At 45.1% G+C, this 27,521-nt stretch overlaps 1 protein-coding gene across 1 annotated transcript; it reads left to right on the top strand.

Moving 5' to 3' along the window:
- The first annotated feature begins 9,859 nt into the window (after positions 1-9,859).
- On the top strand, positions 9,860-18,453 carry LOC136057629 (carnosine N-methyltransferase 2). Its single transcript, XM_065750407.1, has 7 exons — positions 9,860-9,917; positions 11,307-11,445; positions 12,665-12,717; positions 15,119-15,226; positions 15,341-15,471; positions 16,052-16,145; positions 16,743-18,453. The coding sequence occupies exons 1-7, from the start codon at positions 9,872-9,874 to the stop codon at positions 17,096-17,098; spliced, it is 927 nt and encodes a 308-aa protein (XP_065606479.1). The 5' UTR covers positions 9,860-9,871; the 3' UTR covers positions 17,099-18,453.
- The last annotated feature ends 9,068 nt before the right edge of the window (positions 18,454-27,521 follow it).

The following is a 27,521-nucleotide window of genomic DNA, read 5'->3' on the forward strand; positions in this document are numbered from 1 at the left end:
GGCAGATCCATAGCAATTATTTTTAAACGCAGTCTCTGTTACCGCAGAGCGGTAATGTGAAATATTTACTATTTTGTTTGCCTCTCACCAAGTGAGTTTTCACTCAATTTGTCATTAAAACTGCTGTCCTCTTCTGAGGAAAGAGTTTATTTGTATAAACTGCTCTTCAGTAGTTCTGTGTTTTCTACAGGAATAGGTGCTGGCATCATCTTCCAATTTCATCCAGTTTTGACTACAAAAATCCGTGCTGATGAACCTGTGGGACTGACAGCAGATGTGAGGGGCAGGAGCACTGATCTCGTGCTCAGCAGGCTGCAGTGAGAGTGATGGAACAAATTCCATATCCTGTTCTTGCAACGTGGGTCATTTGTGACAAAAAAAAAAAAAAAAAAAATCCTAAAACCTTCAGTTTTGCAAAGTTGTGCAGTATTCTTGAGGTACAGGCTGAACACTGCCCAGAAAGGAGCAGAGCTGAGTCTACTGGGTCCCCTCCACAGCTCCGTCCTCATGGCTACGAGCTCCTAGTGGAAATCAGCCCTGCTGTATTGGCAGCCCTACTCATAAATCATCAGGGCTGACTCCTAAATAATGAACATTTTGAGTATTTTTCCATATAATATTAGTGCTTATACTGTTCACCCCCTCCTTTCCATCACCGTGATAGCCAGGAAGATCTGAAACCCAGAGAGCCACCTGTCTCACAATCGTGCAAACCTGAGAAATGGGTGCTAGGGGAAAAGAGAGAAGAGGAAAATTCGGGAGAAAAAAAAAAACAATCAGCAAACACTGTCCAATGTGTGGGGCTAAACCGTGCTGCTGCTGCTGGGATGGAGTCTTGTGGTGCTCAGGACAGGAGTGGTGACAGCCAGGCTGCTGCTGGAGGCTTTGGGAGAGATATTCACCCATAAATCTGCCCATTACAATGCTGCTGGTGCCCAGAGCTGCTGCTGGGTGCAGTCGAGCGCGTCCTGTGTTTTGTATTTCGTTAATATTAGACACCGTGTCTGGTGCTCACTTTGTTTCTATTAATTATCTTTGATTTTCTTTTGCTTCTTCATCAGCTTGTAATTTTTTTTTTTTTCCTGTGGAACTTCAGATCAGCTTTCTGAAGCAAAGCAAAACGTAAAGTGGAACTTTTATTTCTCCCTCGCTGACATCCAGACAATGAATATGGATCAGAATTTTCATGTCCTTTTTTTTTCTTTACCACATCCATTTACCTGATAGAACAAGCTTGCCAGACTGGCTTTCCTTTTATAAACCTAATAAGGAAAAAGCACTTTCCAGCTCCGTATTATTTTATGCCTTGTTTGTGACTTCAGAATCCTTTATACAAGTTTAAAGATGATTTATGCTTTATTGCCCTTGCGTCATTTCCTTGAGAGCACTTGTGTTCCTCCCGCTGTAAAAACATCCCCCTGTAGCATGATACGTGTTAATAGGCATCGAATGGAAACGTGGTGCACTGAAACATTGGTACTGTTCGACCGCAGGGCCTCCCAGATTACTTCATGGAATGATGAGAGCCGACTGAAGTTGGCTCTTTTGGTTTCATTGCTCTTTTAGGTGTAGGTATTTCTCCTCCTTCGTGTCTGTGCTTCGTGAATTCCTATTGCATTTCTGTTCCATTTGGTAACTGATGGAAAAAATGACTGTGCTAATGGAGTGCAGCCTGGGTGGCCTTATTGAGCTGAAGGGGTTCCCTTCGTGATAACTGCTTTGTCACGTGGGAAGTGTTCAGGTTCAGAGGACAAAGAAATGGCCATATCTGCACTATACCTATAGGGAAGGGACACAGTCAGATTAATTACCACTTGTTTTAGTAAAAATGGCTGTGTAAAGGTGCAGATCAAATAGCATAAATCTCCCCAAGGTTGTGTTAGCACATTCTCTCAACCAAAAAGTAAAAAATAACTGTCCCATACCTGTGTTGTGTAGGGAAGAGCTGCAAAAACATTAAGCAGTGATGGATCTGGTTGAGCTAATGTATTAAGACCTATACGTGTATTTGTAGTATTAAAAAGTACACTGAAGTAAACTCAGTGTGGATACACCAAGCACATGAAGTTTCACACCTTTCTGATTCCCTGCCATGCTCAGGGCTAAGTGAAAAGAGGGGTCACGTCCCTGGGGGAGATGCCTGTAGGGCCATACAGAGCCACATCCCAAGGAGCACACGGAGTTGTGATGGGAGCCCCAGCTGTGCCATCCCATTGGTGTGGCTGCTTGTTAGCAGTGTCATCCTGCTGCTGCTCCTTCTCTGCTTGCCTTGTCCTGGCCCCATTGTGAAGGTGAGATATGCCCTCCAGACCCTGATGTTGGGGTGGCTGTGGCAGGGCGAGGCCCAAAGCCCAGCGTTGGTTGTGTTCAGGTCGCGGCTATAAGAACAGAGGGCTCACACCTCTTATCAAAAAGCTGAAGGACTGTGGTGAAGCTGCTCCCTCTTATTTTCCCATCGGTAAGCGCTTGTAGAGGTGTTTTGCAACCTTGCCGTGATGGCAATAAGCCTTTATCTGAACAAATTGATCCTGAGACACTGGAGTTTGTACCTTGTTTGCTGCTGCCTTGCCTGCTGTTTCTATTCTGGCTCCAAGCAGGTACAAATAATGAATTAACTGCTGGATAAGCCCTGCGGTCCCCTGAGCAATTATTCTGGCTTCTGCCATAGCAGACTCAATTTGTCCTGCAATAAGTACAATTTTCTGAGAAGTTAGTTCTGGTTCAAGCACTAATGATCCACATCTGTGCAGTGTGGTTGTTGTTTTGGGGAGCAGTTGTAAGCCACGCGGTTGGAGAGAGCTGTAGGTTGGCATGACAAGAGCATGTGGCATGGGGTGTACAGATGCACTGCTCTGTGTGCCACTGGGGCAACTGGGAGAGAGAAGAGTGGTGTAAAGTAGGCAACAGTCTCCAACATGTGGGCAAGTCCTGCATTGTGGTCTCAGGGCAACCAGTGCTAGTGGTTTACAAAGAATTAAGGCCTCAAATGATTTCATACATAACCTACCCGTGTCCAAAATGCAGAGCCCACTGCTGAGCTTTGGCGGTCAGGTCTTAGTGGTCTTGTGCCCAGTCTTTGAGTAGATGCCAAATCACAGCCAGCATTATACCCTGTGTATTTTGAATATAGAATCGTGGAAAAGACTTCTCAGATCCCCAGGTCCAACCCCAGCCCACCCTACCGTGCCCACTCAGTGCCACACCTCCATGGTCCCTGAACCCCTCGAGGGACAGTGACTCTCCCACCTCCCTGGGCAGCCTGTGCCAACACATCTCCACTCTTCTGGAGAACAAATCATTAAGTGTTTAGTGATATGAAAAGGGCATAAATAAACAGCGTGCCAGCTGCAGATAAACTCTGTATCCATGGTGGCTCCTGGCACAGGAGATGAGTAAATTTTATTAACATTGTCATTTCCAATCCGCCACATCATAAAGGACTTGGACATTTTCTATTATAGTTGCAGATCTACCTTAACATCACAAAAGCACAGTGCGGGAAATTAGATATAAACTGAAAAATAATTAAAGGCCTGGTGACAACTTGATAACACTGGGTAATTAAAGTGTTGGTAACAAATCCTGAATTTTAATTTTTCTTGCTGTAGCTGATATAAGAAATCAAGATCAAAAGTACATTCTCTATAGAAAAGCTCACTCACTCATGTTATTTAAGGAGGAAATGGAAAGAGATGAAACCTGGAGCTGTGCTACAGCTCAGGAGCAGATGAGAATGTGCTGGAGCTGAGCTTTGCCTTTGTGGAGACATTTGGTGCTGCTCATGCCACGACCCAGCACATCTGCCCAGCGATCACAGATCTGCTGGAGGTTGGGACTGCCCCAAAGCTGCTTTGGGGTAAGGAAATGAGATTTGGGGGCTGAATGGGAGAACAAGGACAATGGCCTGATGTCCACAAAGGCACCTTTTTTCCTCTAATAAGAGTGTATGATATCAATAGTTTGATGTTGTGTCAAACATATGTTTAAACAACATCATTTAAATGTATAAGCTGTACCACGAGTACCAAGAGCACTAGAGGATGAATGTAGAAAGGCATTTTGGCTCTAGTAGCATGCTTAGCTCTGTTATCTCTTCCACTCCCGATCCCTGGTCTGCTATCTCTGTGTTTCCTGTCCCACCTGACACCTAGTTTGGAAGGTCTTCAAGCTAGCTATTGCTATTCAGCCCTCACTTGGGCTTCCAGCAAAAATCAAGTTGTAAGCAGCAAACAGAATGAGGTGGTGTTCTGGTAGGATGGGGACACGGGGGATGTCCAGGGAGCTGACACCTGGCTGCCTTCCCAGAGAGCAGACTGCGATGGAGCAAGGCACAAACACCCCACAAAGCGCAGACTGTGCTCACAGAAACCAGGTTTGGCTTCTCTGCCTCTGCCAGAGCTGAGCAGCACAGCAGCAGATTGTAAAGGGACTCGGGGCCCTGCAACTCTATCAGTTTTGATCAATTTTTCAGCCAAGTTAGTAATACACCGGAGAGCGTGTCAGCATGCTTTATGGAGGTCTGCAAGTGCCTACCATGGCTAATCCATAACGCTCAAATGGTTTCCAGGAAAACAGACATTTTGTTGTCACCATGAGGAGACTGCTAAGCAGTGGGGGAGAAAAATAGAGGAAAAGCACGGGGCTGCTGCAGGCGCTGCAGTGTGAGGCATGGCTCAGCTGCAGCACCCAAGGGACTAGCACTGCTTGCAGAAGTAGACCAACGGCGCTTCTCTATTTAATAGAAACTAGCCATCAGTTTTTAGCAGCTACTGGAGAAGCAGTGTAAGTCACAAAACAGTTTCCCTCCCATTCCTCTGCCCCCCAGGTTTGAAATCATGGCTTGCTACAAGCTGATGGCTTAAGCTGCTTGCTTTAGACATAATGAATAAGGAGGACGTTTAGTCACTTAAATATGGGAATGGTTCTCCCAGTCTTCTGGTTTTACCATTCTGTTATCACATTATTTTGCTTTCAGAGTTATTGCCAAAGCCTTTTCTGAGCTGGTTGTTCTGCCTGGGGCACTCCAACTACCCTTCCCCTACCCACCAGCTGCTGAAAGCAGCCTGAGATTGCTGTAAAGTGAGCCCATGCCTGGACTTCTCCTAAGGCTTCCAGGGGATCTCTGAGTTCCCGTCCAGCCTGGACTTTACCATGGTTCCATGATCTCATGATTCATTTTCCACATTCTGAGCCCTTGGTACGCTTTGGGTGTCCCACAACACCCCAGAAGCAGGAAATTTAATATTATCATGTACCATTAAAGATGTGCTAGGAGAGCTGGGATCCACCTCTGCTCACGCCACAGTATTGCTCATACACGATGTGTCCCTGTACCACCTACGTGCTCACGGTGTACATCTGCCCTACAGACCAGTACTGACTGTGTCAGTGGCAATCCACTCTTTCTCATCTAGTTTCTCTTCTTATTTGTAGGACAGAGGACAATAACCAGTCTCAAAGGAGGAGGGAAATATTGCCTGAAGATTTGACAGCTGAGCCTGAGGAAAATCTCCCAGTTCTTTACCACGGTAACTGCTCCAAAGTATGGCCATTTTCAGAGATTACCTGAAAACCCTTTTTCCCCACTGTGTTCAGTATAAAATACTTTTCCTTTCTACAGCCTACAAAAGAAGGCTAATCCGAAAACTGCAAGCCAAGCCCTTTGCTCTTCCCTGTGCAGAGCCTCGATGGAGAGAAAAAAAACTCTGCCAGCAGCAAGCATGTCGTACTGCTGTACTGCTGACTGCAGCCTGGCTCATGCAGGACAGGCAGGCAGTGAGAGATCTGCTGCCAAATGACCTCTGTCAGTGCTCAGAAAGAAAAAGACGACAGCAGCCCACGTTACCAGGAAAGGCCAAGCTCAACTAATGGGAAGCCAAGGGAAGAGAAGGAGTGGAAAAGTGTCCATGCATCACCATCTAGTGGTCTGTGCGTCCAGGAGAATAAATTCAGTGCCACAGGTCCTTTCTCGTGGATGATTCCTCTTTTAACAGCCTTGCAGTCTGCCTAAAGGTGGGTGAGCACATTGCTGTGCCTGCACCAGGAGTGCTGGGCTGAGTCGAAGCACCTGGATGTGATGTATCTCTGTGGTACAGCTGTAAATGATTCAGCTTCCTACTGAACATTCCTTGGAAAGTTTCTAGGCTCTCTGCTTGAGCCACAAATCTTGCTGCAGGAACATATCTCAGGGATCGTTCTCCACAGCCTTTCTGTTGGTTCTGCTGGCCGTACTAGGGACAGACCTTGGCAATCCTCTGCTCTCCTGTAAGCCACTGTTTGCCCTGCTCTGGGGTGCAACACGAGAGGTGTTCTGAATCCTGCTGATGAAGTGCCACAAGCAGGTCCCAGCCCTTCCCAGTCTGCAGCTGCTCTGGGCTAGAAGCAGCACAAGAACACAGGAACTGCAGTTCTGAATGCGTTTTTTCCTCTGGAAGTCCTCTGAGCTACCAAGAGTAAAGGGAACGCTTTACAGTAACTGTCTTTGCTCTCAGAGGTATATTTTTTAATGCTTAATGGTCTATAGAGCAAAAGGTGGTCAGACCATGAATCAAATAGCCCTTCTGGGGGTGGCCATGTCAGACTCCCCTCTGCCCTCGCCTTCACTCTGCGATTACAGCTACATGAGATATGACCTCCGGTCAAACAGTCTGAAAAAGGGTGTTTTTAATGCCCTAGAAGAGCTGCACCAGCAGGCAGCCTTTAATGAGAAGGTGAGAAGGGTGTGTTAAAAAAAAATAGATGGGTTTCCCTGCTTTAGTTCTGGGGGAGGTGGGTCGTGAGTTTCCAAACCATGAGACTTGCAGGTATTTGATGGTGCAGGTCCAGGGGTTGTCTCTGCAGTCTGATTGAGCTGGAGGGGGCATGGCACTGTGTGTGTGATGCTGGGCCTCGGGGAGCCCTGAAGGACCAGGAAACACAGCTGCTTTGTTTTCCTAGCAGAACTTTAGACATCATCCTTCAGTAACCCAAACCCCTGCCTTCGTATTTGCACAAAACACGCAGCTCGGCACGGCTGTAGCCAGCACCTTGCAAACACACCCCAAAGCACAACGTGCCTGGCTGCCCCAAGGGCTGGCATTGCAGCAGGGCTGTGCACAAGGCTCTCTTGTCCCCTGTGCTGCCGAACAAAGGCTGTTGCTGTGCACTAATGCCAGCTCGGCGTTGGGCCGGGTGACGGGGCGGGCAGGGATTAGCTTCCAGTGAGCACACAGCGAGCTCCTGGGCACCCTGCAGCTCCCGGACGTTGGAGGTTCGTCCTCAGCTCCCGTTACTCCAGGAAGGTTTGGTTGTGGGGTGCTCAGGGCTGTGTGTCCTGCGGGGATGGGATGGGAGGAGTGGAGGTGGCGGGGGAATGGTGTTGGTGGTGTGGCTGCATGGCTCCTGGGCGAACAGAGATACAGGGTGCTGCTCCTGCCTTGTGCCCACTCTCCAGGGGCAGCTGGGACTTCATATATTGGCAGGAGGCAGTGCAGGGCTGGGAAATGGAGAAGGAATTCAAAGCAAATGAAAAAGCGAGTAAAATAGCCCCGGGGTCTGCCTGGTGGCAAGCTGACATCCTTCAGCCACTTCCACTTGAGTTGTAAAGGCTTTACACTCTCACTCTGTCCTTTTATTTCCCCTTGAAAACAGCACAGCTCCCTGCCTGAGTATTTCCCGTGTCACCCTCTGTGCAAGAAGGACAGCGTGGCGGATGTCAGCGCTCGAGCAGGGCTCGGGTTTCCCCTCATCACACAAGTGACGCTGCTATCCCAACAGGTGCTGGCCGAAGGCCACCACCAGTGTCCCCAGAGGTCGAGCGAGCGGCTGGTGCTGGTGGCAATGCTCACCTAGAGCCGGGTGACACGCTGGCCTCCACGCCGTGCCCCTAGCACACGGCCAGGAGCTCTGGCACCAGCCTGCACCATGGAGCTGACCCCAGAGATGAAGAGGTAGGTGGGGTGGGGAAGGGGGTCCCTGTGTCACAAGGGGCCACGTGTGGTTTGAGAGTAAAAGCACGTGTGCTCGCATCCTGGGAGGGATGAGGGTGAGGGAGGCTTTGTGAAGAGAGACCTTCTATGTTTGCACGTGATGGAATGAAAGAGATCTTGCACTCCTGGCTCAGGGCTTCAGTCAGCTTCCAGGGATGCAGGAGAGGGACCCCTTGAGCCTCTGTTCCTGTTGCTGCCAAGGGGAGCCTGTGGCTGCCATGCTGAGTGCTCCCAAAGGGTATCCACCTTCCCAGCAATAGGCATTAGGAGCCCTGCCTGCAGAGAAATGAATAAAGCATTGGTGGGAAAGTTAATTTGGCATCCTTCCTCCTGGTGAAAGCTCATGATGAGTAGTCAGTCCAGGTTGCCTGGAAGGTCTTCTGTGGTGGCTGGAAACATTTGACCTGTTAGAAATGGAGTGTGTGCTCACAGACCATCCCCGTGCAGGGGAAACCATGGCATCTCTTAGTATTTTGGAGGGAGATTTGTCCTGAAAATCATCTTGCTTGCTTCAGCCAGCTAAGAGGACAAAATTGTCCTCTGTTTTGACAGGCAGAGACGGAAGAGGTCAGAAGGTTGAGTGGAAATTTGAAGAACTGGCCAGCAGCCAAGCTGGAGCTTATGGAGGGGGGCTAAGTTCAGGCTCATTACTGCAGAACTTCTGTAAGGCCTTTTATGACAGATTTGAGGTCAAGATGGCAGAACTGAGAACTCTGATCTACCTTGTGGGAGCCTGAAAAGCCCTTTCTGCAGGATTTTTTTCATGAGCTCAGATGAAATGGGAAGTTCTTACAGGAGCCTGGCAGCACCACAGTGTCTCCACACGTTTCTGGGACACCTCGGTCTTTTTTCACTCACCAAAGCAGCCACGCACACATGGCCATTTCCACACTACCTGCTAGCACAGTCTTTGTGTACTCGTGTCTCAAAGCCACCGTTACAAGTCTCCCATTTTTCTTTTCCACCTCCTGGCTTATTTTGTATTTGCACAAGAGCTTTTCCCATACAGAGGGGAGTTTAGGGCTGCTTACTGCTTTTCCAGACTGTTTGTCACAAAGCAATTTGTAGTGGCAAGGCTATGGGAGCAGCAGTGTGGCTAAGCCAAGGTTATGTGGGAATATCTCTATTTCTTGCTGTTCATCTCCACATTGTAATGCAGTTATGCAGAAGATAACTATTTCCCTTTCAAAGGTAGCCTCACCCTAAAACTGTTTTTTGCAGAAATGAGGTCCTTCCTTCAATTTCATGTCATACTTCCCTTTTGCACATCTTTTTCATAGAAGTTGCACGCTGTCAAAGGGAAATGGAGAGATGACTTCATTGCTGGAAATCTTCATGCACTAAATAACCCCTAAACTAAAAATGAAAACGTTTGCATGAATGAAAATGGTAATGGTCCAATGACTTCTTTGCCTTTTATCCCTTGAGTCCTATGGACTCTACCAATCACCCAGGTAACAGTTGCAGCCAGGAGAAGTTGAAATTAAAAAAACAGAAGCAAAACAAACCCTGATATATAGGGCTAGGAAACACATTTCGGATGCTGAAGCTCCCTATAGTCTTTTTGTAATTTCACTGCTATTTCTTCTACTCCTTTCATGATTAAAAGTTTCACAGTTAATCTAATGCCTTCCTATTCAGAGGGGGAGAAATCTTCCACCACACATCTCAGGCAAGCACTGGTGCAGGTGGGCACTCCATCGCTGGCAGTTCTGTATGATCAAGAGCTTTTATCTTTCCTTATTGTAGAGCACCAAATAGTGCTGAGGGTATATCGTGTGAGGAAAAATTGTCCTGGAGTATCTTCCTTTTGTTCTGCATTTTCAGTGCAGCTTCAAAAAACTGTACAGGTTCTTCAAATAACCAAAGTACTATACTTTCCTTACAGGAATAGGTTACCCAGCATGAACTTTGAAGCAGAGATTCTGGCAGATCCACACGATAATTCAGGTATTTGGGAGTAAAAACAAACAAACAAAAAAGAGAGAAAAGTAAAATGCCCATTCACTATAAATATATCTTAATTCTATTGGCAGCAGAATTGTAAGAAAAAGAAACAGGGTGCTACATTGAATGCAATTCAGGTGATCTGTCTGAGGTAGCTACTGATATCTGTACCTCCAGTAAGGCTGGATGTTGAATCCCCATTCATACCTCATAGAAACACAGGAGCCAGGGACATGTGGTTTTGGAAACAGCATAAGCATCCATGTAAGGTTGCACAGTCCTATTCAAGACGTACAACATAATCTTATTGGCAGCAACTACAAGCAGAATTTAAATAAGCAACTCCTGAAAAGGCAGAAATGAGGATGAAGATGTTCTGCTGAGTCCAGTCCTTCACCCTCACTTTGTTTAGGACAAGCTGTTTTTTTTCCCCTTCTCAACCCTACCTCTCCAATGCTGATCTCAGATGTTGAGGTTGGCACTATTGCTGCATCCTTGATGTAGCCATCTGTCTGAGAAAGATCCCAGAGACAGCATTTAGCTGAATGGCATCTTCTGGTGAGCCTCAAGTCTTAGTCTTATCACTGCTCCTCAGATGCAAGAGGCTGGCCAGAACTTGTGTCCTGGCAGGAGCATCTTTAGGAAAGCTGGTTATTGCAGTAATTTCTTGTAGCCCCTTGAGTTGCCTGGGCCTTGGTTCAGAGCTAGAAACCTTAGTCCTGGTGTATAAGTATGAGCCCATCCAGCTGAAATGCTTTTGCTGCCGATTGCCCTCGTGGCTGCAAGCCATAGCTCCCAGTGGGAATTCACCTCCCTGGCAATGCATTGCAGTCCCATGTCAGTGAGAGCCAGAAGTGAGGCACACGGGGTTAACTATTTTTGCTTCAGCTGCAGGTGTGCATTTTTGTGTTGCATCACCCCTGATAGCAAGTGTGCCAACAGCTGGGGGTTTCATTCATCCTGACCAGCACGTGTGAGAACCACAGCCCTTCCAGAATCTCCTGAGCAATCGCCTTCACCTTCTTGCCAGAAATACACTCCAGTCACATCCCTTTCTGCAAACCAAGTAGCATCCAGCTAAACGTCTCCAAGGGAGACACGTTGGGTACACGTTCCTCAGGGCAGCCTGCAGTACTGACCATCACTTAACATGCTGGTGTCAGAGGACATCAAAGTGTAATTTTTGTACCTTTAGTGTCAACAGACTGAGTTCTCACATAAGCCCACGTGCATGGATGGCTCCTGGGCTGTGTGACCTCTTCACTGTCTTCCTGAATCTCTGGCTTCTGTTGGGTTGGGCTGGGTTTGGTTTGGTTTCTTCCACGAGGTAAGTGCTTTGAACCTTCGTTTGCCTGGAAGTCATTAACACACTGTTCATTTTTGTTTCTCAAGAGCTCTATGTCATCCCTTCCATGAGAAGTCTCACGGCTGAGGAGTATGTAGAGGCCTTTCAGTCGTTTCTGGATCACTCCACAGAGCACCAGTGCATGGATGAGTTCAACAAGGAAGTAATGCCTCACATCATGGCAGGGTAAGGAGCGTGTCCACTGAGGTGGTAAGGCCATCTGTGATCTCAGGAGGGCAGCCTCTCTGCAAGGGTCAACAAACATGTTTTCTGGGGCATGAATGAACTTTGGATGCTTTTAAGTTTGGATTCCATTAACAGCAGTCTTTCAAATATTCTGTTTTAGTGCAATTTCAATTAACTCACTGTGCTGCTTCTCAGCTTACGTTAAGGAAAGAATCAAGACCTTATTTGCATGTCCATCTGCTTTCATTAGCTGATTTTCCAAGGATTAAAGCATATTGAAAATTTTCATTTCTTTTTCTTTATTTATTTTTTCCCTTTTCTCCCTTGTGCTTTCTTCCCACTTTTGGGACTTCCTCTCACATCAGTCCAAAAAAACATCTCTAATTCTATTCTAGTGACTAATTCCTGGTTTTCTCAATCCCATAAGACTCCTTATTTCTATTCTAAGTCGATTTGCATTGCTGAAGTATCAAATGATAATCAGTTTTTTGAAGTACTGATGTAATACACTAAGTCTGTGTGACTGTAGATAGTTTCAGAACAGGCTAGATCCAAGCTATGAGAAAATACTTTCAAGTCTGGATAATTTTTGGATGCTGTGGAAAGTGTATTCTCCTTTGAGAAAATAAGGAAGGTAACTCAAGATCAAACACTTACATCTGTCTGTCTATCTACCTATCTAGTGCAGTATAATAAAAAAGAAACTGCTTGGGGAAAAGTTAAAAGAAATCTTTCTTAATGTGAATTTTAAACAGTTTTGTTTGTTGGACCAATACAAAATATCGCAGCTTAGTAGGATGCTAATTAATATGCAATGTCAGAAAACCAAACTTGTCTCTTGAGGGCACAGAGGTTTGCCCCATCTTGCCTCACCCCCACAGCCCCAGCCAGGCACAGCCCTGCTCCCTGCAAAGGGAATTTCTTGCTCTGGGTTTTCTTGAGGTTTTATACATGGTGTCAGACATAGTTTGAAAAAACTCTGGCAGGGGAAGAGAAATCCTATATCCTGCTCCTTACTGTACTTTGAAATATGAGCCTGCTTACACAGGCTAAGCTCCTGCCATGTAGTAAGTTATAGCTGAGCACCAAAGAGATGCTCAGATTTCATGTGGCACGTCTCAGTTAAATTTCTGGGCCAATGTAGTATCCAAGATGTTATAATTAAAATATAAAATTATGTGACACACTGTGGTTGAGTAACATGTACTTCTAATTTCAGTCTTGGCAATGGAAAATCGACTATAAACGTTCTGGGAGTGGGGAGCGGCACAGGTAAGGAGCTGAACAGCACGGCTGATGCTGGGGAATGGGGGTCCTGGGGAAAAGGGAAAGCAGTACCCAGGTTTTGAGCTATGGGTAGAACTGCTCATGCATTAATAACAGTATTTCCCACGGAATCATCTTGATGACTGTCATCTGACTACATGTGTCTAAAATCAAGGACTCTTTATGTAGAAAAGCATCTCCAAACCTCACTGAAAAGACTTAGAGTGTCCAGGCGGTTGTTCCCACTCAAAGATCCTGCCCCAGAATCTCCCATCCAAAGGCACTTCCCACTGTATGTCGCTTTCAGAGACAGGAGGGGCTGTGGAGATGGGCACTGGCCGGCCACAGCCATCAGCATGGATCCTCACCAGCAGGATGGGTTTCTTTGTTACAACTCTGTCTTTATCCAGAGATTACTAGAGTTTAACTGCAAATGGTATTTCCCCCTGGAGAGGAACAATCTTTTGGAAGAAATGACTTTAAAGCTGTTCTAAATGAACAGTGAAACATCCAGCTTTGTTCCTAGGGAATCTGGAAAAAGTTAAAGAAGTAAAGAAAAGAAACAGCAGTTCAATTTATCAGAGTTTGATTTTGCTTTAAAAAGTATTTTCAGCTGAATTATAACTGTTAATACTTTCTAGTGAAAGTATTTTTTTCTCATTCTTTCTGCTTGTTTTCCTGAGTAAGATAAAAATAACCGTGGCTGTATTCCCCAACTGGGAATATGTTACAGCATATTAGAAAGCAAGGAGGAAGAAATCATTCAGTTCTCAATTACACTCCTTTCTCATTATGTATTATAACACCAAAATTCTGACTCCAAGAAAACACAAGGGAAACCCTTTACATTACCTTCATTTTTCCTTATTTCCTCTTCAGAAGAACTTTCAACGAGTGAGTAAAGGCCCTCAGACATTCTAGGAGGGATGTAGGCTCCCATCTTGCAGTGCCAAGGCTGCCTGGGCTGAACCTGCATGGGCTGCATGGGAGTGAGCCAGCATGGCGCTGAGCAAAAGGTCAAGTGTGATCCCTGACCTTCTGAGGCTTGGACTCTGATTTCACACGGCCCAAATCAGTGTAGTCAACTGAACTATTATTAATGGGGGTTACGACCTGCTCTGCATCCTGAAAGGCTGCTGCTTGATCCCGGTCACGCTTTCTCATTCAGCCCGTGTTCCTCACGGCTGGTGTGAGCATCTTGGCTGTCAGCAGCTGGTGAGTGACCGGGCAGGCTGTGGTTTGCAGGGGATTTCACTCCTGCTTCAGGAGTGCCCCGATGTGGCTTGTGCTGAAGAGCTGCTGCTGGCAGCTTCCTTGCTTTTCTCCAGGGGGCACACGAGCCTGAAAATGGGACAAATCTGAGCAGCATCTCTTGTGTCAGCTTGTGTTGGGTTGCTGTGGACCATCATTATTGTATCATCAGCATCTTTATTTCAAATTCAAGCTGGCTGGAATTTCCCTCCCTGAATTCTAGTTACTCTAACACCTACCAGAGACGTCAGTTCTTGTCACAGCAATTCATCAGCTGGAAGGTCAGAGAAGATGCAGGATCTGGTGTCAAGTCCCCTGTGTGTGAAATTTGCATGGGCAGGACAATTTTTAGGCCCTGCCGTCAACTGCTAACAGGATTCTCACAGAGATCCGCTCAAGGTGATCATCTCTGCTGTTTCTTTCCGTAATCCCAGATGAACCAGGTGGGCTTTGAACACTTGGCACATTATGGCCTTTCTGATAGGAGCAGGGGTGACCTGCATCACTTCAAAAGGGACCAGGGATTTCATAAGACAGAAAGACGATCTGATGCTTATTCCTCCTGAGCTCCGACTGTCTCTGAGGAGCAGCAATAACTGAATATGCAGGGCAACTACGTAATGCTCAAGCTGCAAAAGCGTGAGCCTTCATTTGCAGCTTCACTGGATGCCCAGACCATGAGGGGACTGACCCACTACATATCCCCAGCTCTCCAAGTAGTGTCACACCTGCAGCAAAGCAGCTGTCACCTCCCCAGGGCAGCACCAGTGTCTGCATGTCAAAGTTGCATGGCTGTGCTGACTGCCTCCTTGCTCCTCATTCTACCTTTGTGTTTTTCTCAAAAACTTATGCTTCCTATTGTTTTAAAACGTTGATCTTTAATTGTTTCAACCTGTTTCTCCTGTGACCCAGAATATTACCATTAGTAGGTTTCTGGTATGTTGCTGATCCCTCCCTTGTTCTTGGTACTATCTGCAAATAATGTTACCTTGAGCAGTAAGACACTGTGATAAGATTTTTACGGACATAGATGCTACCATGCAAGGTATCAAGTGTCTCACTTCTGCTTTGGGGATTTCCTGCCAGCTGGTGCACTGGCATCCTTTCATCACCACTCAAGTGTTTGTAAAAATAACACTTGTGTTTTCTTGAATAGGTGAACAGGATTTAAAAATGATCCAGATTCTGCAGGCCGCACACCCAGGGGTCCTTATTAACAACGAAATCATAGAGCCCAACCCACAGCATGTGGGTGCCTACAAAGGTGAGGCAGCTCGGGCTCCTCTGCCATCTGGGGTATGGCTAAGGCAATTGATTAGTTTGATCATTTTAGTGCTGTTCTGTGAAACCTGTGTATTATTCCTACCTTTTTAAACAGAGCTGGTTACTCGAGCTCCAGATCTGCAGGGTGTCTCTTTCACTTGGCACCAGCTTACTTCCTCAGAGTATGAACAACAGGTGAAAGAGAAGAACACACACAAGAAGTTCGACTTCATACATATGATTCAGGTAAGGTATATAGTAGTATTAGTCTTAACCACTCCCTTCATTTCCTTTGGATGCGTTGATTTGGAGAGACCAGGGCTGAGTGCAGTTTTCCAGCAAGCAGTAAGTTCTGCAATATCTGTACAAATCCTAAACACCATTGCCAATCCAGCCAGGTCTTGGTCTCTGGTTTGGTGAGTATGGTGCGAGTGTGGTGAGCTGTGTATGCTAAGTAATGCAACAGGACTGACAGTCTGTCAGACGGATGCATTAAATGTCACACTGAGGCTAGCAATTGTACTTTGTCACTTCAAAAGCTGAAGTTTTTTGGATTTAAAAGGTAATTTGAATGGCACTGAAGGGAAGTATTAGTGGACATCTGTATCTATGTCTGCACTCTCATGTGTCACCTATGGGAAGTTAGCAAAAAGAGCACAGAAATTGCCTAAAAACTGATTAAAGGGTTGCACACATCACCCAGCCACAAAACTGGCAGTGGTGGGAGAGAAGTGTCGGGGAAGTGGTGTACAGCACCGCTCTGTACAGAGTGTGTGAGCCTTGCAGGGCTGCGGGGGGAATAACTGCATGCAGCTCTCCCTTTCAGATGCTGTACCGTGTGGAAGATATTCCTAACACCATCAAGTTTTTCCACAGCTGCCTCAGCCATCAGGGTAAACTCCTGATCATAATTTTGTCAGGTAAGAGAGGCCTCCCATTTTTGCATCATTGCTGTCAACTGTGAGAGCCAGCAATAATTGCCTTGGGATTTCAGTAGCACTAATTCTATGGCAATTAAACAAAACAAATGTTTTTGTGGGCTTAGACTCTTGGACCCCAAGGTCTGATGGGACCACACAGATATAACCTGTGTGCTCTTGCTTCCCTGCATTTAAAGTAGATGAATGACTGCGAAATGATTGCCTGGAGAGAAGTGCAGCCGTGCCTGGAAGAAGGCCAGTCTTTTTTCGTGGTGAAATAAGCACCATGCAATGACAGCCTGAGCTCTGGAGGCTCTTCTGTCCACAAAGCAATGGCCAAGACTGGAGCAGGACAAAGGGAGCTGCCTAGAGCTATGGGCTTTGAAAAGGAGGCACTCATAATATATAGCCATACATGTTTTTTAAAAAGTGTTTTTTTTCCAGTATGCCATTCTCAAGTCCCCAGCTGGTGGTGTGGTGAATAAAACACAGGTCCCTGTGTTCTGCCACCTACCAGCACTAATGGGGAGGCTGGTCTGAGACAAGCTTTTGCAAGTGTATGCCTTTAGATGTGCCTGACCTTCCTCCCCTCTACAGACAGCAGCGGTTGGGCCAGCTTATGGAAGAAGTACAGGCATTGCTTGCCTTCAACCGACAGTGGCCACTACATCACCTCTGACAGCATCACGACAGTCCTGAGGAAGCTCGGCATCAAGTACCACGTTTATGAGTTCCCGTCAGACTGGGACATCACTGAGTGCTTTATTGAGGGGGACCCAGATGGAGGCCATATGATGGATTTTCTGACGGGGACAAAAAACTTCCTGGGCACAGCACCAGCAGCTCTGCGGAGCCGTCTGCAGGAGGCACTCTGCCAGCCCGAATGCAGCAGCAGGAAGGATGGGAGAGTCATTTTCTGCAACAATCTCAGTATGATCGTAGCAGAATCCTAGAGTATGGACCAACTTGCAGAGGTGATGTAGGGCAAGGCGATTGTATGTCAAAGCAGAGATGGGCAGGCAGGAGAGCAGGACTCATCCATTCCAGTCTGGGAGGATGGAGCAGCCTGTGATGTCAAGGATGAACTCTTTGTTCCGCTGAGCTCAACGAGACCAAGAGTTCACCCTGGATATTAAGTTCAGTATTGGGAGAATTTGTTTCAGAAGGTATAAAGCTGCATTATACTAGAAGCCTGCATGAAAAGTATTTTATCATAGAGTCATAGAATTGTTTGAGTTAGAAAGGACCTTTTAAGGTCATCTAGTCCTGCTCCCCTGCAATGAATAAGGACATGCACAGCTAGATCTGTTGCTCAGAGCCCTGTCCAGACTGACCTAGGATGTCTCCAGGGATGGGGCATCCACCGCCTCTCTGGGCAACCTGTGCCAGTGCTTCACAACCCATATTGTAAAAATCTTTGTCTTATATCTCATCTAAACCTCCACTCTTTTAGTTTGAAACCATTTCCCTTTTTCCTATTACAACAGAGCCTGTTAAAGAGGCTGACCCCTTCTTTCTCATAGACCCCTTTAGATACTGAAATTTCACTCTCAGGTCTCCCCAGAACTTTCTCCAGGCTGAATAGCCCCAGCTCTCTCAGCCTGTTCTCATAGAAGAGTTGTTCCATCCCTTAGATCATTTTTATGGTTCTCCTCTGGATGCACTCCAACAGCTTCATGTCTCTTCTGTACTGAGGCCTTCCATCCCTCAGGTGTGTCAACTGCACCACACAGCTTGGCATCATCCGCAGGTTCCCTGAGGGTGCACTTGATCCCACTGTTAATGTCACTGATGAAGATGTTAAAGAGCACTGGTCCCAGCACTGACCCCTGAGGGACTCGTCACTGATCTCCATCCAGACATTGACTATTGACCACCACTCTCTGGTATGCATCCTCTCTGTGATTTTGGTGCTGGGAATTCAACCTTTCTTTGCAGACAGCATGTTTACGTACCTAAAAATGTGTCCATATGACACCATATGATGCCCCCATGCCAGCTGCATATATGCACTGTTTTCTTACAATTGTACCTGGACAACACCTGCAAGCCGTCCCCACTGCTTTGCACCAAGCATGTGCCTCAATGTACCCTGACAAGAGCACACTGCTCTTCACTAGGCTATTCATTTATTTTTTTTATCAGCATAGCTAAATGTCTCAGCATCTTATAATATAGACGTCTTAACATTTTTTTCCACCTTTTTCTTTGGAGAATTTCTGGATTCTGGGATAATACTTGCCCTGTGCTCACTCAGGCTCGTATTAATTTTGTTACTTTCTTTCTACTGTTTTTTCTCCATACAAAATAAAAGCCATTTTAAAACAGAAAATGAATGTCACATCTTGCTCTGTATACACGGTCTTAGAGAAAACAAAGAGCAAAGAGGTTATTAAAGTTAAAAATAGAAAAATGCAAAGTACCACTTTATAGAAACACTAAGTGCTTCTTGTAAGTGAGAAAAGTGACCCTGAGGATGTGTGCAGACACATCAACCTCTCTGCAGCCTGGCCCATGTCCTGCACCTGCCCTTGGAGTGACATCACCATGTCACCTACATTACTTAAATACATGGAATGGGCTTATGATGGTCGTATAGGTAAGTTGAAACCTCACTCTGCACTTTGGGCCATGGAACAAATGAAAAAGCTGTGGAAAAATGGTAGCAGAACATCATGGAAGGACCATGGCTTCCTCATCTGTAAGTACTTTGCTGCTGGTCTAAGAAGTATCAGTCCACACTGGATAGCCTCCTCTATCCTGTACCCATGCACAAGCTTTCTCTTTTGATCCATATTGTTCTTGTTCCATAGCTGGCTCCTCTGCTTGCTCACAGCACTGGCTAGGGAGCGTACAGCTGGCCTGGTGGACAGGCTGTTAGCACTGCTCCCATCAACATCCTCTCTCCATTATTAATTCCCATGGTTTATTTCCAGGTGTTAGTGAAGTCTTTGGCCCTCTTTAGTAAAATAAAAAGAAATATTGCAAATATTAGGCTTACTTTTCAAGCTTCAAAGTACTATCTACCTGATATGTGGAGTTTTCCGAGCATATAGATGTGTTTCCAGTAAGCAGATGGTCAAAAAAATTGGTGAAAACAAAATTTACTCATGTATTTGTAAATCAATGCACAAATGCTCAAAAGAAAACGAGAACTTCAAAGCAGACTGTTCAGTGACAGCCTGGGGAGATGAAATGGGGCACCCCCATTAAAAACACCGCTGCCTAATGCTTTAGCTGTGATTTTTCTTTTGATTCTTGAGAAGCAAGTCATTTAACAAGTCATTTAACAGCAACTCTTCTTGTAAGCCTGGAATGATCATTATTCTAAGTGTGTCTATTCCTTTTATTTATATATTTATTCTTGCTTTAATGTGGTATCTATTAACTATTAGCGGTGCTTTTCAAGACACTCTGCCTTTCCATGTAGAAATTTTGTCTTTCAGGTGACCACGAGAGGGCTGCAGCAGCCAATGGATTGTGTGTGGCTCAGAAAACGCTTGGATGCTGAGCTGGAGGAGCAGAGCCAAGCATGCTGGCAGGCTCACACTGCTCTGCCTGGGCTCTGCTTGCCTCACTGGATCCGTGCATCTGCAGGTTCATGACTATTAGAATAGTTTGCTACAAACTATCTGTATTAATAGTGTACTAATTGTGTTTACTGAAACCTGGATTTGCTTTGGGTGCTAGGCCTGGAGCTCCCTTGAGAGAAGGAAACAGAGGCAAGATCTAGATGTGGCAGAGCAGTCCCCACAAGGCTGCACGTAGCCTACCCTAGGATCACTAAAGGCATGCTTATGCCTGCAAAGTAAGCCTGACATCTGTCCTTAAGCCTCAGAAATATAGGATGAGGAGAGTCTTCAGGTACAGAATTTGGGCTTCCCGAGGGACCGACTTTTCTCAAAGACCTTTGTGATGTGGTGTTACAGAGCACAACATGCGGTGTCTTTTGATGTAGTTAGTCCTGATGATAGAAAATATGAGCAGAGAATGCAGCAAGGCCAGGCAGATCTCCCTGAAGTTGTTGCTTGTAGCTCTGTGTGCAGCTGGTAGGATCATATTAACATTCTTGGAGCTTACCTAGACCTTCATAGGAATAAAAACTTTCTGTATCAGGCCATATCTCTAATTCTTAAACTCAAATATTTTTTAAAGTTTGGATCCTGCAGGCAGAACAACCTTTTTGGAGTCCAAAACATCTTTATTATTAACCATGACTTCTTGAGGTAGCTCACCTGCAGTACTCAAGTGTCAGCAGAAACTTGAATTGTGCTAGAAGGTGAGAGTTCTGGTGAGGTCTCATATCTATGGACCAGTGCATGGTCACTCTTACATCCCATCCCACCCTATCCCATCCCAGCAGAGCAGCTCCAGGCTGGCTGGGGAGAGACAGCCATTTTAGAGATGCTCCTTCTGACTTGTCTCACCAAAGACGAGGGTCCTTGCCTGCAGAGTGAGCATCTCAGGGTCCAAACAGACATCCCTAATAACACCTGCTCCCCTTGCTTCTACTCCCTCCGTCGCTCACATGAATTCTGCTGGGAAGTGACAAAATTCAGACATACATCCCTTCAGGAATCAGAAAGCAACAGGAAAACAAACCTTAACGGCTTATCTCTCTACTATGAATACGTTCAGGAGGACAGAGGACTGGGGCAGTAGCATGGCCATTCAGAGGGTGCTGTGGAGCATTTCTAGCAGTTCTCCTCCACAGCACAATCTGAAGCTGATGGTTTTAGAGAAAGAAGCAGCTGTCCCAAAATGCAGGAAATGTGTCATTCAGCACCGGTTCTCCTTTAATTTCTTGTTTGAGCAGGAGGGAAACAAATAAATAAATTGATTGATTGATCACTAGATAAGTAAATTGGTAACTAAACAACATTTGAGCAATTGTTCCAACATTTTTGAAGAGTACAAGAGAGAACGAGCTCCAGCTGGAAAGACCTTGGGTTTGTGGAACATATGAGGTGGGCAGATCCCAGTGGGGCTTTCTTCTCATCTCTGAGAAGGAGCAAGGAAGAGCAGAACAGGAGCTTCGTTTCCACCAGTCAGTTCCCGATAGTCTGATGACACTTTCGGTTGGATCTGCCAGCGAGTTTGGAGAGAAAACATATGTTTTGTCATACGTTGTAAGGATGGTACCTCTGGTGAATTTAGAAACGTGATAAGGAAAGTTTCAGAGCTGTCTCTCAGTCCCTACTGCTTTGCTAACATTTTTTAGCACTCTGTATGTATCTGTCAACAGCTGATACTGTGGATTAAGGCAGATTACAGCTCATTGCTCTGGGGTCTGTTTCAGGTTTTAACTCGATGGGCACTTTGCCATTGACTTCACTGTGACAAGACCAAGCCCCTTGCGTTTATGTACACTTTGCAATGTTTTCCTAACTCAGAGTGGTTTTACTTTGTAAGGTGTCTGAATGATCAGCTGGGGGAGTAAATGATTTGATTTTATTATTTCTAGCATAAGGCTAAGGTACTTCTCATGCTGAACAAACTGTCTGACGATTTGCAGGAGATTTCCTATAGGTAAATGTTGACTTTGGTTTGTCATGCATGTACAGATTGTGCCATATATCATTTGGGAAAAGGGGAAGGTATTTGAGGAAAGTCAGAGAAAACAGCTACAGATTTAATACGTTTAACAGACAGACTTTCTTCATTACTTTCTACCAACAAGTTGCTCTCTGATTTTCAATATTGTTTATCTGTTTTGGAAGGAAAAACATCCTTTTCACTCTCATGATCCAACTGAAGGCAGAAATAATTAGCACTGGAGAATCAAACCACTCAGCTGTGAATAACCTTCAGTCTAAAAACTACTCACCCAAACTTACCCCAGAATGATGGGACTCGTTTTTCTACGTGCTTAAAAACAGTGACAAGAATATAAATTTCAGTCTAGACATCCTTCCTAAACTTTCTCCGTTGGCAAGGTTCCCCTCAAAGCCCTCATCTTTCCTAGCAGAGCATCCTCCCCACCATGGCCTTGTCCCAAGGAACCCAAAGGAAGGCAAACCTCCCTCCTGCACCCTGTGGACATGAGGTCGCGGGCAGCCTCCCAGTGTGACTCACTGCCAGAAGTTAATGCAGTTTTTGTGTTGTTTTTTTTTTTTTTTTTTGCTTCAGAGCTTAAAGTGACACAATACAAATGACCTGCTCTCGTCTGGGTGTTTTACGAGGAGAGTGTCACCCCATTACAAATGTCTTAAAACAACAAGCACTGCCAGAGCATAACTTCGCTGCACTTTGTGTAAATTATTCCTGAGCCAGTTCTTAATGTTTATTAATATCACTGATGCTTCTGAAATGTTAAGTAAGGACATTAATGTAACCTGTAGTACAAAGCCATAATAGGGTATTAATGGGAGAGCTCACCTCCGTATGGGTAAGCTGTATTGTGGGTCCCAGTGTGTGTAGAGAAGCAGCCACACAAGGCAAATATAGTCTCTGCACTTGTGTTGGGCTGGCAGGAATTTCAATAAATCTGCCACCTCCATCACCCTGCAACTAATTATTTTTGAACATAATTAGCATTCATACTGGTACTGGAGTCATGCTCATATATTTGTCAGCACAGTCCCTGAAAGATTAATATACAAAATGTCACTTGGCTCAGACAAAAACCTGACCTTGACCAGAATCCTGCCCAGGCTAGGGAATGAAATAGGGAATGTAGAAAACAGCCTTTCTTTTATGACTCATTCTGTTTCTTTACCACCCATCCTTGCCTTTAGGCTGCCCATTGACTGGGCACTTCCTGCACAGTAGGTTAAATTCAGACTTCCATACTGTCTTCCCTTATTAATTAGCCTAATTTCTCTTCATGCATTTTGCAATGATGCACAACATATAAGCTAATTTCAAGTGCCTGTCCGTGGTTGCTTTTTGCCTTGGTGAAAGCTACCTTTTGTTTATTTATCACCTCTGACATGAAGACCGTCTGGCACCCGCAACCGTGACCGCTCAGCTCTGCCTGGCATATTTCAGGCCTGGATGGACCATAGAGACCATAGAGCCACCGTGTGTTTGGCACCATGAGGTGCTGAGAGCAGGGAACCAGCCAGGAGACCTCACCTGCCACCCAGGCACTCATCAGTGGTGCAAGAGATGGAGGAAATGTTTGCTCCGCCACATGTTTTAATTCTCTGGGGAAAAAGTATGAGCTTGTGCCGGTGATGCTGATTGTGTTTCCAGCTGGCATTTAGCAGCTGGCAAAGCTGGCTGGGCTGTCAGTCCTCAGAAGGAGGTGGCTTATCTGCTTTTCCAGCAGGTATCGTAGCATTGCTGTCAGGTTGAAGTTGCACTGGAGCTGCATGTAGGTGGGTTGGATTTGGGTAGGAGTTTGCTCTCTGCTCTCTGAAAGCACATACCCCACGCCTGCTGGCGTTCCACTCCTATGGTGCAGCTGCACTCCTCCATCTGCCATTAACATACACCCAACCACAAAAACGACTGTCACTTTCTGCTTCCAAAATCAGGCTAAAAAGTACTGAATATAATATTTTCCTGACTCACAGAGGAGCATTAATGTCTGAATACAAAAAGGTTACGTACACTTGTGCAGCAAAGTGCTGTCCTGTGCTCAGAGGCCTGAATTTCACACTGAGCCTGCCACGAGCTCCCAACCATAACCATTTTGTCCTTCTGGGCCCCAGCTTCCATGTCACAGCCTTCCCTTCCTCACAGGCAGGTTGTGAGGCTGGATCCAGCGCTGCCAGCGAGAGGTGTTACTGCTGCAGTGATAACTGCCATGCCAGCACAGTAAATAAATAACTTCTCTAAAACTGCAGAAGGATCTGATGTTATTAATTGCATCTCAAGCACCTGCAGCGCGTGTGGATTGGGATTGAATACAGAGCAGACCAAAGGTTTTCTCCTGCCCACGCTTTTAGCATTTGGAAAGAAAAAAAACAAAGCCTCTCTTCTGCTCAGCTCCTCCGTGCCACTCAGCCCCTTCTTCTCCCATTCAAGAGTTGTTGTTTTCCTGGTGAAAGGGTACATGTAAAGGCGTTCTGTTTCTGCCATCTCTTTTTAAGCATTCCAGAGGGATCTGCTGTTGGGATGAAGCAAATATTGAGAAGTTTCAGCTTGAGAAATGAAAATTTGGAGCAAGTTATTAAATGCAGAACAAGACTTAGAAGCAACTGGAAAATCTTAATGGTGGCAGTTTCTCCTGTCATATACCTTAAAAGCTGTATGAAGTGCAGCCTGCTAAATAGCAAGGGAAAACCCAGAGTTATTTAAAAGTTTATCTTCTTTCTAAAATATTTCTCGTGTCAGACAAATGTTCACCAAAACAGCGGGGATTTACAGTATCTACAAACCACACTGTCATCACGGTAGAGCAGAACCACCCTGCTTAAAATGCCTAGAGAAACATCAAACAAGCACCTTGCAATGTCATTCATGTAAAAAAGAAGACCATAGCAAATTCTGAGTTCCATCAGGCTGGGGTCAGAAACACTGCATCAAACTTTTCCTTTTTGAGAGCTGCTGAGTTTCTTTTCTCATTCCTTTAAAAACAAATGCAAATGCTCTAAATCTTCTCAGCCCTAAGTGCAGATGGTGTCAGGTGAAGTCAACAGGAGGCAATGCTTTTAGATGCTTATAAAAAATGTGATTTAATGCATCTCTTCTTCAGGCTATTATCTGCTGATGGATGTGCAGAGGGCCTCAACGATGCCCAAAAAGTGGCTGAAGCTCTTTGCAAAGACAGGAGTTGGTCACAGGGACAGCAGTGCCCTGGCACAAGGCTTTGCACAAGGCTGAAGCCCACCGTGAGTTGAGATGCTCGTGGTGAGTTCCCTGAACAAAATCCCATCACATCAGTAGATACCATGTGTTTTTTAAACCTCTTTTTCTGTCCTCTGCTGTGGCACCTGTCTTCTTTTGAGCAAAGGGCAGTTATTTCTTCACAATAGAAATAAAAATAGTCGAGTGTGGTGTTTTGTGTATTCAGAGCGAAGGTAGAAATTTGCACTCTGGAGTCAGCTTGAATAGATTGAACATTATGAAGTGCTAACAAGAGAAAGAGCTCTCAGAGGAGATAATGCTTTCACCCAATTAACGCTTCCTTAATGAACTTATTCTTTGCAGGTCGGCAGAGCACTTTCAACGTGAAGTTTGCTTCCTGTGATCACTTGTGCCAATAAAAGTCCTGCGAGAATACTGATGAAAACTGATGGGAATGTGCCTGAAGTGAATTCATTTTGATATTTGATTCATCAGAAGAAAAAAAATATACATGTATAAAGGTTTGTACTTTTCAACCAGATATGCTATTGTGCTATCTCTTCGTGATTTCTGTCCTTTAATACCTCCTCAAATGATAATAAGGCTCCTAGGCATGTATCCCTTTGAATTTGAAGCTGAGAAAGTCCCATGTTTGAAATACTTGGAAGTGGATTTTTCATTTGATAGCCTGTATTTTTGAGGTGGATAGCTACTCTGCTGAATGTTAATGGCTATTTCATTAATAGTGGAGTGAAAGTACTCTTCTGGCTCTCAGAGATTTTGACTAAGGAAAGAAGCCCTTTTTCAGCCAAGCTAAGGTATAATGATACTTTGCACTTAGGCAGATTCTTTTATCAAAGCATGGTTTATTCATCAGCTCACTAGAACCTGAATTGGTTTTGTCTAATTGTGGCTGTCCTTCTAGCGTGCAAACTTGGAAGCCCATCTGTGATAGCTTGCTGCTGCTTTTTGCTGTGCTTTGGAGATCCTGGGAAAGACAACGACAAAGAAAAAAAAAAGTGAGGCTCAAATGAAGTGATCTCAGACTAAAACAAATTCTTGAAGGAGGGAAAAAGGCAGAAGGATTGATGAGGAGGTTTTTAAAGTAATATTATGATGTACCATTTCATAAAACTGTGAGCTGCTGTTCATTGCCATCAGCACTGATAGTCAGCAGTGGTTGGACATCTCCAAATGAGGGAACCCAAAATTAGCTGCTTCTTACTGCTGTTTTAGGGACTTGTACTAGTGATCAGATTTTCATCAGCTGCTGGTGAGTATTTTGCAGCCTTGAAAGAAGAAGTGTCCCAACATTAAGATTTAAGTTGATGAACTGAAATACCCAAATGTTCACCGTTGGCAGCTGCAACTTTTGCTGAAGAAGCAATTCAGTAACATGATCACGGATGGTGACTGTGAGTCTTCTTCACCTGTGATACAACCAGCAAAAGGTAAGACACTTAATTAGGAAAATGGAGTAAATGGACGTGGAGAAATTACTTTCCAGCCAGTACACGTGTTTTGGAATCGTGATAAAATTAGTCCCTTTGTATTTGTGTAGCCTGGTTTCTTATCTCAAACCACAAATTGGGATAGTTTTTGAACACTGCAGGAGGATAATACTTCTCGGCCTGTGTGGCAGGAATGAACTGTTTCTAAATTGCACTTTGTTAAATATTGTTGCAGAAGAGACAGTATATCCAGGTGGTAGGCACTGAGCTCATATTTCTTCGTGTATTCTGGAAGAGTCTCTCAATCAAAGTGAGATTTTATGGCCTGTTTTTAATTTCACAGTTATAAAGATGAACACGAATGTTTTTCATGGAAATAATTCGGCACCACTGGAAAAAAAAAAAAAAAAACTTTCCTACAAAATAGTAATAGCATATTTAATTAAGTAAAATTCTATACTAGCTATAACAGATTTTAGTGTCTGTAACTTATTTCTAGATTAAAGGATTTTTTATAGTCCACAGGTAAGTTAGCATTATTACATCTATTCTTTTCAATAAACATCTCAATACAGTTTCTGTTCTAATAGAAATGTATTTTTGCCAGACACTGCATGTCTGCCTCTGTCCTGGATGCTGAGGTACAACAGCACACCCCCATCCTTCTGTCCTCAGTGGTTGTATCGATGACCTTGGGTTGGAGCAGGTGCTCCATCAGGGGGTCATTACTCCAGGTGCAATGAATTGCTGGTGCAGTCTCTTACTCAAATCTTCAAAATCAGCAGTTTTCTTGCTCCTGGGATGCTGATCTTCTTGTTGTTTCACCTCTTCAGCTAGAGTTTCCAAGGCCAACCTCACCACCCAGGTAAGGCCATCAGGCTCTTGGCTCCTAGATCACCTTTCTCAGTCTGCACTCCCATAGCTCTGCTCATGACTTAGATCTGTTACAGATCCTTCTTCCTAGGTCTGTGGTATTACATTCTTGCAACCAAAAAGACTCACTTAGAGTCACACTTGAAAACCTCCCACAGGTCGACCGGGGCAAACTGTTGAACTGAGCTGCCTATGCAGGTTGTGTATCAACTGTAAAACCTGAACTTAAGCAGCTGTGATGGTGAAAAGAGCAAAGGACATTGCTGCTTGCCCTTGTCATCGTGTTTCTGCATTTCTTTTTGGTGTGATCTCCCTC

The sequence above is a fragment of the Cyrtonyx montezumae genome, unplaced genomic scaffold (genome assembly GCF_038088225.1).
Source record: "Cyrtonyx montezumae isolate F1298 unplaced genomic scaffold, pur_monq_1.0 scaffold_7, whole genome shotgun sequence".
Classification (NCBI taxonomy): domain Eukaryota; kingdom Metazoa; phylum Chordata; class Aves; order Galliformes; family Odontophoridae; genus Cyrtonyx; species Cyrtonyx montezumae.